Source organism: Balearica regulorum, chromosome 3 (assembly GCF_011004875.1).
Source record: "Balearica regulorum gibbericeps isolate bBalReg1 chromosome 3, bBalReg1.pri, whole genome shotgun sequence".
NCBI lineage: Eukaryota > Metazoa > Chordata > Aves > Gruiformes > Gruidae > Balearica > Balearica regulorum.
In genome coordinates, this window is record NC_046186.1 from 106,982,578 (window position 1) to 106,997,177 (window position 14,600).

Here is a 14,600-nt window from a genome sequence, read left to right on the forward strand (position 1 = left end):
GCAGGACCACCTCCTCATACAAACCAAGTCCCGTAGCAAGGCTAGAAACATTGAGAGACTCTGTAGCCCTCAAAAATAGCAGAGTATTTTAGTTTTTAGTTTGTTGCTAAAAAGAAATGTTGCAATGGTGATGTACCCATAATTACAGGACAATACACGGAAAAATGGAGTGTATCCATAGGTGAATCTATGATTTTGACCTAGCTGGCTCAGGTCACAGTCCAGCAGGGACAATAATGTAGGCTCCTAGGTGTCTGACTGCTCAAGGACCTGTTTGTCCCAGGCAGGCCTCTACAGCCCACGCGGAAGCCTATACCAGAGCATCTTCATTCTTGCTGCCTGTGCTAGCTGGATTGAAGCAGTCTCAATTAATGTCCATCTGTTTTTTTCCCCCGCTATCTACTTTTCACAATTGTACATGGATTACACCCCAAACCACATTTTGAGTCCTTTCCTCTTGTTTAGTTGTGAATTTCCTACAACTTAGACCACTAATATCAGGAAGAGGCTCCTTGTTAAAGTTTACCCACTTCTTAAATAGACAGTTAGTTTCTAAGCATGCCAGGGCATCATCCTGTAGAAGTAGTATTTTACAAAAAATAATCAAAAGCTCATTTGCAGTATTACTAAAAATAAGTGAAGAATTTCAGAAATCTGCAACAATACATTTCTTTTTTATTTTTAAACCTTTCAGAAATATTATGGCACAGGCAGCTCTAGACTCCAGACAAAATAAATAAAATATTAAATACCCTTCTATACAGAAACACACTGCAAACATCAATGTGTAGATATGTGACATCTTAGCAGACAAGCAGTCTATTTTCTTACCTCTACTTCCTTAACCCACAACTGCAGAATGAAATTCATGACCAAACACACAATTTTATTACTAAAACTGTAAAGAGCAATTCTGTGAGTGGGACGTTATTTCACGCAAAGCAGCATGAAGACATTTTTAACAAATATGTGCATGTGATTACAAACATATCTAACTGACACAAATGCACTTAATTTAAGCCCTATTTACTCTTCCTACTTCCACATTTCCCAAACGGTTTCAACAAATCAGTCTGATTTTACCTTTTTTACCTTTGTTGAAAGGGTAAAATCTTTTTTACCTTTCAGTTTCTGACACCAGAGCAACACGACCGTAGTCCCAGAATCTCTTTCTTATAACGGAAAACAGTAATATTAAAATCTAGAAAATAAAAAAAAAGATCTTTGAATATTTACCTTTCCACTTCATAATAATTTTTCTTAGGTGTATAGGAACTGTCAAAAAATGCTGTTCTAGCTCTTAAACCAGCTGTCATATGTTAACCAACCCAGTGGTGACCATGCTACAAACCAATTTGTCTGGGACCAAAGGACCTGCCTTCCTGTTCTAATTTATAAAGGAAGAGAACTGCATGCAAAAATAGCTCTGAACTGCAAGTGTATGAAGGTTTGCGACAAGAAAAGTAGCAAGTAGTACTTCAGAGGAAGTAAAAACTTTCATAAATACATCTTCGCTATTATTCATTACTTAATGACCGAACTATGATGGAAGATTCGCAATTTTAAACAGTGATGTAAACAGGCTATAGGGGGCTCAACTATTTTCTCCAGCATGAGAATTATTTTTATCCTTGTAAAAGTAAATATATTATCATAACTCCACAGAAACTAGACCCTAGAAACTTATATTTGATCTCTGCAATGTATTTTTATCTCCCCTGTTTGCACTTTTTGAAAGAGGCTAAGAAAACAAGGAAAAAAAAAAACCAAACCCAAAAGCACACTATGTATTTCACAGATGCGTGGTTGTTGGGTTTGTTTTTTTTAAAGAAACAAGTTGCTCTGTACGAAGCAATTAAGCAGAAGTAACAAGGCCTGTTTTCTATGCATACGTAGCATACGCCCTCACCTCCTAGGCCCTCCTACATCCCATACCTGTTTGGCTAGAAAGTGGTGCTCGTGATGTAACTTATTTGGATCCATGCGAATACAACTGGCCAGCCAGGATACAGGCCAAGATTATCTATGTGTCAAGATTACACAACTAATTTCCGCATTTCACAATGAATAAAACCTTCTTACAAGAGCCTTCCTCCCAACAGGGAATAATAATTTAGATCTTGCTCCTGCATCTGGCCATTAAACTTCAGGCAAGCAGGAATTTCAAGATATCAAGTTCTCTAGACTCTTTGACAACCTCGGCTGAAATTGGCTAATGTATTCTACAGTTATTAGGAGGAACTGCCAGACCAAGATGGAAAGACAGTGCAATATATAAACCCCACTTCCTTAGGAAACCAGCCTAGAAATAATATTCAGAAACCCAGCAACTGACAGTTACTAAAGGGATCTGCAGTAAACACGTCATGAATGTAGGAATACAGGAGTTGCTAAATAAATTGCAATACTCGGTACTTGAAGAAGAGAGGAGCCTTCTGCATTGCATCTGACTCTCTACCTACCTTTCAGAGGAGGGTTCAATAGCAAGGAACTCAAAAGCAGAGACTCAGTATCTTAAAATTCAATCACAGCTTAAAAAAAAAAAAGTCCCCCAAACACTCCAACTAAATCTTATTAAATGCTGTGCCATCAGTCGCACAGAGCAGTAATACTGTACATCCTCAGCAAATGGATTTGTGGTAGCATGCTGCATACACCTAACCAACAGCAAAGAATGCCACTACATTACTTTTAGGAACATCCTCCACATTCCTACAGAGCTACTAGCTCAGACCTTACACAGGTAGTTTTAAGTCTCCACAGTGGCTTTCTAGAATGTGGGAACTATGTCATCCTTTTAGTCTCATTTTACTGCCACAAATCTCACTTATCAGGCCAATTTGCAGGTCTACAGCTTTTTTTCTGGTGGCTCAAGACCACCTACACCAAACTTATAGAAATAACCATAAGTCTTATTGGAGCCTTAGGACTGTCCTGGAGCCTCCAGACCAGCAACTAATCCTATTCCTCCTTTTGTCAGGACTGAGCTGACCAGTATATTATTTCCTCGACAGCTTCATGAAATCTAATTTTTAAAAAGTTTGTCAAAAGACAGATTTTCCGTATTGTATTTCCTTTTGAAAAAACAAACAAGTTAACAATGCTGTTCCCTTCCTGAAAAGGTACCCAGTACTCAGAGTAAGGAAAAAATGTTCTTGCAGTTAAGACAAAACATAGAAATTTGAGCTACTACTACAAAGCCCACCATGACTCCACATGCAGACATTACGATATCGCACTCTCTCTACATCTACGCATCCAACATACAGTGACACTGTCACCCCACATGTATGTGAACCTTTATCGATACTTGAAAAATGCCTTGATGTTCCCAAGATGGCCTTTGCACACTTACTATTCTGAAGATTCTCAGAAAACAAATCCCTACCTGATAAATAAGAGAATTCTGAACAATTTAACTTTTGAGAAGGTCAGAAGGATTTTCAAATAAGAAACAGAAACTGGGCTTACAAAAAAGAAGGTTACATCAAGCAGCAGGACAGTTGGGATTCCACCAAAAGTTACTCCTTGGAGCACCGTGCTGCCCTGGGCAGTGCTGTAGCAGTACGTCTCATTTGTCGAGTTGAAAGGTACGCTTCTATTCCAGAAGTAGACTAGATGAGAATGTCCAAAACCCAGAAAAAAGAAAGGGTTCATTTTGTCTTTCCCTTAAAAAAAAGAAAAGAAAAAAGTGAAACAACCATGTGAAAAGCCTGCCTAGTATTTATGAGATGTACTAATGTTACAAGTACAAAAAGTGCAGGAAGATTCAACCAGGAAACTACTTTGGAAGTGAAATCATATTTGACAATCTTTCCCTGTAAAATATTTCACAATAACTGACTGGCTCAGTTAGTAGCAGCGCCCAAGCAAGAATTCCAGACATCTAACCAACCACATCCTCTATAGGCATTCGAGGAAGACTACAGAAGACCCACACAAAACAAACTTCTCTATCTTCTAATCTATAACATCAAACTACTTATTCCAGCCTGGATTCTGATTCCAGGAGTAACATGGGGCATTTCCAACAATAGCAGTTTGAGGCTTTTGCTCCTAGTTGATGAGCATGTGTGAACGTACTGGCTTGTGAACTTTGTATTCAAATGTCAAGATCTTGACATTATTAACAAATTTGCCACAAATTCCACAGAAAAGAACTACTACACAAATACACATGCTCCCCTCTGTTCTTAGAATATTGTGTGACTTTCTTTTTTTAATAGAATTCAACTAAAAGAACAGCACAGTAACTACAGTATATCATGAAGAAGAAAGAACGAGTATTTCTGATTTTCTAAGAGAACAGTCATCTTCCTCATTTTAGTCAACTGACCTGCTCAGATAATGTAGTAACAGACAAAAATGCACAAGATTTAGCTATTCATATAAAGGTCTTTTTATTAGTGCAGGCAATTGCTCACTTATTTCAGGGCTTTCCACTTCAAACATTTCTTTTCTTGGATCTTACTAACTTGATGATTCCCATATACTTCGGACAAAAGCATGCTTCACGCAGAATAAACTTCTGACTGATAAATTCATAAAGAAAGTGTACCACAAAACCCTCTATCCTTTAAAAGCAAATACTGTAGGTCCTCATCACACAGGTCCAGGGACACTACTTTTGGGATATCATGCCTCTGTAAGAGGACTCCACATGCCTCGTATGACAGCTCTATTCTGGATGCTGAAAACAAAACCACACCAAACTAGGAATATGAATAACTACAAGTTCTCCCTTTAACCAGCAGAAAAACAGCATGAAGAATACTCCTCCCAAAACAGCATTTACTAAATGTTGGACCGAGACACAGTGGTGAAGAAATTTTGTCACACCTGACATGTTTAATCACAGAAAAAAACCAAACCACTGAAAATTTGTGCCATGAACCTGTCCTTGTTTTCTAAGGATTGAAATTTAGCAGTGACAGAAAAGAGAGTATTTTTAAACATACTTTGGAAACCTTTGTCACAACAACTGCAGAGACTGTATGCTAAATTTTAAGGAACACACTGGATCTTATCAGGCACAGTTTCCAATTCTTGAAAACTATTAAACAGGCCAGCTGTCAGGAAGATAAAAAGAATGGCAAGACCTCCCACGGGTGGGGCTGCGCTGCAGCAACCCATCGAGCATGCAACGAGCGGCACTTCGCCACCTCTCCAGAGGACGCGAGCACCGGTACGGGCTCTAGAAACGAGAAACCGTCTCCCTTATTTTGACTGGGACCCTGGCAGTATCCCCGGCCCTGGTAGGGCCGTGAAATCAGGGCTGGCGGGGCCGGTTTCCTCAGGCGGCACGCCAGTTTCCTCAAGCGGCACACCGGATAACGCCAGGGCTGGTAACTCGCGCAGGGAGGGGACGCCTCCAGGGCTGCCCCGGCCGCCCACTCCCCGCCCCGAGCCCGCGGAGGGCCGGGGTCCCGCTGCGGCCGCGGACGGGACAGCGGGCAGGAGGCCCAGCGGAAACGGCTGTTTCCTCAGGAGGGCTGGGCGGAGGGGAGCGGGAGGCGGCCGGCCCCACCCGACAGCACAGCCCGTGCCCCAGCGGCCGCCCCTCAGGGCTCACCTCGCCCTCTTCACTCCCCGCGGCTGGACTTGCCCCCAGGCCGCTTCACGCAGCCCCTGCCCTGCCCGTCCCGTCTCCTCACAGCACCGCCGACCAGGGCTGCCGCCGACAGCGCCGCTGCCGCTCCCGCCCCCTCCCTTACCTGCTCCGGGGCGGCCGCGGCCTCTCTCCTCCCCTCTCGCCTCGTCACCACACGGGGCGCGGCGCCGACGCGCCGTCCCGGACCTGAAGTTACAAACCCCAGCAACAAGTCCCGGGAGCCGCGCATGCGTGCTCGGGCCCAGCCCGGGGCAGGCCGGGGCGGCGGCCATTAGTGTTCCGTCTGCTTCTTTCCTTCGCAGGGCAGCGCAGCTCCAGAGGCGGCTGGCTTTTTCCGTGGGGATATTGCTGCCCCTCGCCTCTCTAGTCGTCTTTTTCAGACTCTGAAGTGCTTCCCTCGGGGAAGAGACCCCGTATTAAAATAACCAGGGGGAAAGTTGCTGTCATTCTTCTTGCACTGCTGTCCCTTTTCATCTGTCACCAATATGACATGGCAATCAGGAGATGGAGTCACCCGGGTTTATTCAGTGGGGTTTTGTTTTAGCACAGGAGACACTCGGAGCTGTGCTGGGAGCTGATTTTATTCCCACACGGCAGGGTCAGCAAGAGCTGCTGAGTCAGAGGCTTGTGTGTGCAAGAGCTGCCTTTAAGGCACTTCGAACCAAGCTTTCCCTTTATGCAATACTGTTGAAATTATGTCTATGATGGTTTACAATAGTTATCTTACAAAAATTGTATGCTGGATCCTGAAGACAAACTCTCCAGTGAAGAACGAAGGATTTCTTGACTACAGGGTGATTTCTCCATCTTAAGTTAGCGTGGACTACGTTGCTGTGGTTTGGAGGAAACCCTTTTGTGCCTGTGACTCACATTAGCCATTAACCTCCTAAAAAGATCAGGTCAAAAAAAGAGCTTTTTATAGCAGAAAAGGAAGGACAGATGTGAAATTTCAAAAGAGATTTCACAATTCCCAATCTGGTAAAGTGGGCAAGCGTGCAGGTACAAGTGGAGTAGGCCATATGCTAAGATAGGTAACTCTGAAATAAATACTACTAGTAGTATGAATGTTCCGTGAAATATTCAAAGCCCCTCATCTCCACACACCTATAAAGAGAGAAATAGCATTCAAATGTTGTAAATTGGAAAAAATGAGACCTAGGGATTTAACTTAATGTGTCTGTGACAAAGCTGGGATGAGACTGATTCCCAGCCATCCACAGGATGTCTTGTCCTTTACAGGGGTTTATTGCTTCCAGCCAACAGGCCAGAAATGCGGTATGGCCAAGCCCGGCTATCCACCTCTTCTCTACCCTTTATTTTAGTGTTCCCCCAACAGACATTTGATACCCAGCATTGCCAGCCACCATCACCCTCACGTATCTTCATCCTTTGCCCCTGATTGGCATGATGGGCCTCAATGAGCAGCAGGCATCTGAGGAAGAAGATTATGATAATGATGAAAATGTAACTGTTCAGAGGGAAGCAGGGAGACCACTTGCCTTCAAAGATTTGCACCCTACCTCCAGTCTTGTGGATGAAGCAGTGGTGATGTTTTGGAACAGCGACCCACTCTTAAAACAACCAAAACCATCAGGGACTTGCAAGATTCAATCTGATGTTACATTGATCAAAGTCTCAGTCAACTGTTGACTTTTATGGTCAAGAGAAATGAGCATCCCAGCTGCCAAGAAGCCAGCATCTCCTCCAGTTGACAGTCCTGCTCCTGCCTCTCCATCTTCAACTCCTTACATCCCTGTGTATTCAAACTGTGTGTATCACTTAGGGCCCTGCAGGCATACCTGCTATCCTGCTCCCTGCCATTTTATTAATCCAGAATTGCTTCACTCTATCAAAACCTTGCCTCACTTTTCAGGAATGCCTGCTCAGTGGAGAGCAGCATTTGGCTGTACATGTGCTATGTGTCTTCCCCCACTTCATCCCACAAAAAGGGAAAAACCCAGTTATCTGCAGTAACCAAGAGACATTTCAGGGTAGAATTTCATAATTTATCTTGCGGCTGCATTTTAGATAATCTGGGATTTTAAATTGGCTGTAAGCACCTGTGTTAGAAAATGGCATAGAAGTCCTCAGCTCAAAGCAGAGTGGTTCAGATTCATTGCTGGAATAAAGAAATAAAGAAATTCCACTAAATTCCACTATTGTTGGATAATGTTAATGATTTTAGCTTTAAAATGCACTCTTTTCTACTTAGGGCTATGTTAGTGGGAAAGTTGTTTGGCAAGAATATAGTAATTATTCCATCCTGGCTTTTCTGGAATAACTCTTCGTGTGGACAGTTTATTTCAAAACAGGAATTCAAAGTGGAATAGTTATAATGTCTTTTAAATTAAATTTTACTGATGTAGCTGCAGCAGAGTAGACTTGCCATGTAGGTGAAGCCTCAGTGTATGCTTACAGCTCTTCTACTTCAACCAAAATCTGTTTGGTTGATTTTCTCACTGATTTCCTAAGCTGTTTGTACTTTTGATTCTTGTCTTATTTTTCAGAATTAAGAAGGCCTTGCTCTGGCTAGACTATCTTATTCTGTAGTGTGAAATGGGTGATGTTTGGTGATCTGGACATTGTAGTCTTGACATTCTTCATTCTGAAGACTTTTGCCCAGCTACAAAATCATTTTTCCCTCTCTTTCTCACAAAAATATAATCAAGCTTTTGTAATTTGTTTTTTTCTTTGTTTTTTTCCCTTCCTCTGTCTAGACAGGCTCTTTAGCTAAGTGGTGTGATTTTGTTTATCTCTAATTTCAACAGCAGAGTCACATTTCCCTCCTCCTTACCTCTTGTAAACAGGGTTTTGTTTACCACTGTCTGTTCTTTTGGTGACAAAAGCCACATACTGTCATTAGTTAGCAAACGTTTAATTATGTTGCTAAGGCAGATGGAAAGTCAGCCTCAGGACCTAGGGAGCAGGTCAACAGAATTTAAAATTCTTCCATCTTTCTTTTATTTTGCATGCTCCATATCCACTTCAACAGCTCTTTAGCACCAAGTTGAACAAGTGTGCGGGGTATTTACACTTACGTGTGTGACTCTTCCCTTACTTTATTAAACGACCTTATGGCTGAAGAACTCCACTGTCACTTTAGTTTGATTTATCACAGCAGGACTTCCCTTGATGGGTGAAATCCCAACGGGACATCAATAGTCTCTGGACGTGAGTAGCAGGTGGCCTGATGCTTTACCATGCGTGGAACTCTCGCTGTTGTTTCTTCTCTCTGAAGAAACTCATCAGCCCAGCTTGTTGTTCCTTAGTTATCTGCCTATTCAAATATATCTTAATGGATTTAATTCAGGCTTCTAGCCTAGCAGCCCTTTGCTATCTTTTAATCTTTGCCTTCATCTAGCAATCTGTTTACAAGCCTCAATATATCAGAGGACGTAGTATGGGCATTACGGAGTCTTCCTTTGAAAGGTCTGAGCATTAATATGTGTATAATAAAAACAAACAAATAGAAAAATCTAGACAGATAGATTTAAATGAGCTCTAATCATAATACTAATAAGCAAGCAGCAAATGTTGATTTAAATTAACAATTTCTACTTGGTCTCTATACTTACTAGTTATTTTTGTAGTGGTGCTTCTCATTCATAGATACTATGTTGATTTTCAAGGTAGAAATAGCCTTGCATTAGAGTTGGAATGTACTTCTATTAATCAAGAGAACTGACTATTATACAAAATATTTAACCAAATATATCTAGTGATACGTGATGGAAATTTGCCTTGCTTTTCTTTTACATTTTGTGTCAGATAGATAGGAAATGGTGAATGGGGCATTGGTATCGATGCTTGAGCATGATTAATTTTTCTTATGATCTTTGTCAAGTTAAATTTGAATGAAAACTGGAATTTTGTTGAAATGCACAAGTAACTGCAATCTAAAATAGCAATACTGAAAGCTACTGGAGAACTGTACAGGAGAAAAACATAAGCTTAGTACAACATATTTTGCATTTAAACTTGATTTATGAAATGATGAGTTATTGTTCCTACTTTGTGCACTGAGCTCATTGGTTTTGATTATCCTGGTTATGTCTAAAGAGGCGTTCCTGTGAGTGCTCCTAGGCTTCTGTACTGATACCCTGGAAATAGACACTGCCAAACCCAGCCTCAACAACTGCCGAACCTTGGGCTAAGACAGGCCTGTGCCTTACCAGGGGGCAATGCGTGGACATCCTCGTCACTCACCTGAGTGCAGTGTGCGGTTTTATACCTCTGTTTTGCGGATAGTTGCAACTGCGGAGAATCTTTTGCGGACATATAGGATTTTTAGGTTTATGATTAGCTGGTCGAAATGCAACTGCTGTTGGTATGACACACTTTGGTACAAAACTAGGACAAGGTGACCTGAAACACAGGTGACTTGTTTTCTGCATATACACATTATCTTAATGCCTATCCGTGCGTTAACCCTGTGTGTATAGAAGCTGAAGGGAGTTAATGCATAGGTGGCATAGCAGTAACTATAATTAAGGCAGCTCCCTGAGAGAGAGAGGGAGATGAAGAAACCATCTGTCACAATCTGGTCTCTCCTGCTGAAGAAGACAGCACCTGGCCACATGACCCATTGGGTTTAGGTGAATCAGGGAGCAGATATATTTGTCACCAGTGTAAAATATCAAACCTCTTACAGCTTGTAATGTTTTCTTGTTCTTGGGTACAGTAAACGTTAGTTTTAGCAAAGAACTCAAGTGTCCTCAAGAGCCTCTCTGCTCCATCGATAGCTGTCCTGACCCTGCATAGTAACTCTTGTTGCAACAGTACTGGGGTGAGACCTGAACAGACATTGGTATCGTTGCCTTAGGTTCTGCTTTCCCTGGAGCAGAAAGCTGGGTGATTGCTTGTGCGGGAGCCACAAAATGCTCCAGGAGATCTTGCAGTCTAAATTATTGGAGGGTCAAGTCAGCAGGGTTTGCTGGAGCCTCGGATTGAAAGTAAACTTTTGTTAACCAACCTCTCAAATCCTGGTTTTGATCAGAATGGATCAGAAGAGGAAAACTAGTTTTTCTTTCTTCTCCCCCGCCTCCCCCCAAGTACTACTCAGTTGGACAACTCTGAGCAAACCAGTCATTGAACTGGTTGGTCTGCTTTATCCACCCTCTGTCTGCAAAGAGTCCAGTGAGATCCCCAGCTTTTAGACTTACGAACTGAGTTCCAAAGTCTTAGTGATGACCTTTCCTGGTTCACTGGTTTGACTTCCCTTAAAATGTCAGCATCAAACACACTGCTTGAACATTTATAAATGTAATTTATGATATTTTTAAAGTGTTAAAACCTTAAGCCATAACACAGGTAATTATAATTTAAGTAAGTATATTTGAAAAATGAGAATATATTTTACTAGAAATCTGGATTAAATAATATGTAAAGGACTTTTAAAATTACTAATCTTTTTCTTCCCTTGGGCAAGAAGTCCCCCTTCCCACTCCTGGATTTACAGATTAAAAAAATCAGACTACAGACTGTGAGGATTTCAAAGATCTTTGATTTTATTTTAATCTCAGGTTAACTCAAAGCAAACCAAGCAGCAGAATTAAGACTTATGCTTTATTAGCTTCTGTGTTGTGCCTAGGAGCTTGCACCAATAATTATCTCTGTAGGTTTGTGTGTCTCGGCCTTTAAAATTAGGCCTGATCCATTAAATTCAGATTTTGACTTTGCAAAGAGCCGCAAAGGTCCCCATTACGTTTTCCACTGCAGCAGTGGCTTGGCCCCTTTGCAGATACGTGCCGCAGCGGGCGAGCACAGGGGCCACTAATGACAGCAGGATGATCCCGGTGAGCCTAAGCAGGGGGTCAGGTGCTGGGTACGCGAGGCACAAGTGTCCGGGGCGAATTGATGACAGGATGCAAAGTGGCTTAAGCAGGAAGCCGTGAAGAGCTGTCACAACGGCAAACAGCCATGACCAGAGGGAGAGTGGCTTTCTCCATCGAGGAAGATCCTGCATCCAGGGCCTGGCTTTACTAGAGCGTGACTGGAAATGGTGGGGTGCAGCAGCATCCAACCAGTTCCAAGTGCATCACTGCTGTTCAAGGCACACTGCAGGCATCTGAGTCCTTGCCAGGCACTATGTGGCACCTCCACTTCCAGGGAAGCAGAAGAGTTGCCTAAATACTGGCCATTCCTTAGCACGTGATCACCTGTTGGATGTATTATCATCATACCTTCTGACTTTCCCCTTCTCATCCCTCCCTATCCACTGTCATTCTACTTTCTGTAGTAGTTTATTTCTTCCTCCCATTCATCCTTTCTCATATTTTCTTTTTGTGATGATTTTATATTCTCCGAATCACTTTTCTTTCTGTTCCATCTTTCTCCTTTCAAATGTATGCAAAAGGGTATGAAGGTATTCACTTGCGTCTCTTCCAGCTGTACATGGCATGTTTGACACTTCCTCAGGAGTAAGAGTGTGGCCTGCTCTGTGGAAAAAGGGAAAGTAATGTAGTCACTGCAAGCTGAGCTTAAACATGTGGGTGATCTATGGATCAGTGGAGAACTTTCTTCCCTGTAAGTAAGCAATAACTAATGGCAAGAAGGATATCTCTTGTTTTACCAAGATACTGTACATGCAGTAATTGTTAGAGTCTGTTGGTGATTAGGGGTTTGTTGATAGAAGCTGTGGTTGGCTGGTGCCTTTGAAAATCAGAATATTTATTTTGGTGTCTAAATATGGACTTGAAAATTTTGGCCAAGGCAATTTGCTCAAGGTCATTATCCTGACTCAGGGACAGAACTGGGAGGAGAGCCCAAATCTTTTCAGCTCTCCCTTCCTGTTGATATTCTGTACAATTTCAGGAAAGCAAATGTTTATATATTCAGATTATATACCAGATTATAATGAAGTGAGTGATCAGAATTAATTTGGGAGGAGTTAAAAGCAGGTCCTGTGAAGTGGCGCAGACACTTTGTGAGAGTTTCTGGAGTGAAAGAGACCCAGGGCAGAAGAAGGGGTCCATGTTGCACGGGAGCACCTAGGCAAACTAATCCTGCCTTCAGGACATGGTGCACCTTTTCTTTTACACCCTGTCTGGATCAGTTCCTGGGATTGTATGGGTGCCGGAGCAGGACGCGGAGCCTGCGCGCATCCGCTGCATGTGGAGCCCTGAGATGAGCGAACCTGAGGTTTCAGGCCCCAAATTGCCAACTGCTATGGGGAACGGCGAGCCAGGTTGATCATAGTGCCTTTGCACCATAGTTCATGTGAAGATTAGAAGGGTTTCATGTGTCAATATACCATCAACTTAATATTCATATGTCAATAAACCTTGAACAACTTATTTAAATTATCACTGTGAGAGCATTTCTCAGAGGACATGAAACGATGTTAAGAAACCAATTCCCATCCGCTTTCCTTAGAACACAAGACAACTGTGTTCTGTAATTGCTGCAGTTTCTGGATCAGTTTCAAGGCAAGTCCAGGCAGTAGTATATTTTCATGTTCCATTGGGAATCAGAGCTTTTTCTGATTTAGGACAGCATGTGTTTAAGAGTTTACCAGCCTGGGAACATAGTGAAGTCCAGAGGTAAGCTTTCCTACCACAAATGACTGAGAACAAATCAAGCAGCGCAGCCTCCTAAGAGTTTTAAGAGCCAGTCTTCCTAGTCTGCTGCACATTGTGATTTTCAAATCCCTTCCATTGGATTTGCAGAACCTGAACTTCATTGAAAACACCATTTTCCCGTAGTTTGCCTTTGAGGTGTTCTAACAGATCTGGTCAAACCGAGTAAGTATCTCAAATCAATTCCCGGGTCATCTATGTCTCTGCTCTGATTGTAGTAATTTATTTCTAGTTTTGCTGTCACAGAGGTAAAATATTCCTCGCTCTGTTTTAGCATCAAAGCAGACAAAAGGGTCTAGGCACACAACTTTTGCTCAAATCAATGAAAAATGGACTCTAAATTCCTTTTCATGCCTTTGAATATCTTCTCCACGCGTATGATTTGTCAAAGTACCCTGGATTCCATACTGGCAACTGCTGAAGCTAGCAGCCGTGCTGCAGACATAAAACAAATTTTAGTCACCGTGTCTTTACTATAGTTATTCAGCCTAGAAAGCTGACACATACCAGCTTCAAATGCGTGGCATTTCCTGCAGAATCTTGTGTTGAATCCAAAACTAAGGTTCAGAAATGCATTTGGTTGCTATGTGGAAATGTTCCTGGATTAATGCTTTTAAATAAGCAAATGGCTAGGTAAGAAAACAAAAAAAAAACAAAAACAACTGAAGTTTGTGTTTCACGCTTCAAGTGACCTGGCCAAGTGTGGCTAGATTCTCTTTTAAAATCAAATGACCATGATGCATCTCCCAGGGTCCTGTAGTATGAATGCTAAAAGGATTAAAACTAGTCAGGTCACACAGCTTTATTTTACTCTTTACAAGGGCCATGTTAAATCCGAGACTTTCTACCCCTTGTTTACATAGATATGGGTACATGGCAGGAAATTACATAATTTAACCTGGAAATTACATAATTTACCTTGTAAGTAAAATACCCCTTTGTGTTCTCTTTTGGAGTCAAATACACAAGGAGCTGTATTTTCCCCATTTTTTTCCCTCCTGAAGTCTTTTTCATTAAAAAGTAATGACATACCAAAAGAGTTACAAAAGCAATACAACAAGAATACAAATATTTAAGTGAAAAGCTTTGTAGTAACTGCTTGCATAGAAGCAGTCTATCCACACACCCTCCTTTCTGAACATCGCAGCATTGTTTGAAGGCAAAAGAAAATTAGGGGGCTGTTTTGATATTTGTTATTATGTAATTCTCAAAGGTGTAACAAGGTACCCGATCTAGACAGAAAGGGAATAGAATGAACAGGGTAAATAATAAATCAGCGTAAATAGTAAACAACTCACTAGGTTTTCAAAAATGAGTTAATGATTTGAAATTTTATTACGAGATCTAAAATCTTTTAAAATGCATTTCAAATACTCTGTAGCCCTTTAAGACCATTCTCAGCAGAGATGGCA

At 41.8% G+C, this 14,600-nt stretch overlaps 1 protein-coding gene across 2 annotated transcripts in view; it reads right to left on the minus strand.

Moving 5' to 3' along the window:
- TMEM63A (transmembrane protein 63A) overlaps window positions 1–5,895 on the minus strand; it is a 32,375-nt gene extending 26,480 nt beyond the window's left edge. Inside the window, exons 1-4 of one of the 2 annotated variants that reach the window (XM_075749368.1) lie at window positions 5,715–5,808; window positions 4,559–4,690; window positions 3,472–3,668; window positions 1,122–1,201 (exon numbers count right to left, since the gene is read on the minus strand). In XM_075749368.1, coding sequence (XP_075605483.1) covers window positions 1,122–1,201; window positions 3,472–3,657 — 266 coding nt within the window. In that variant the 5' untranslated portion in view covers window positions 3,658–3,668; window positions 4,559–4,690; window positions 5,715–5,808. Of the gene's footprint in view, window positions 1–1,121; window positions 1,202–3,471; window positions 3,669–4,558; window positions 4,691–5,714 lie in introns of both variants that reach the window. The other variant, XM_075749367.1, reaches the window with a different exon arrangement.
- Between the last annotated feature and the right edge of the window lie 8,705 nt (window positions 5,896–14,600).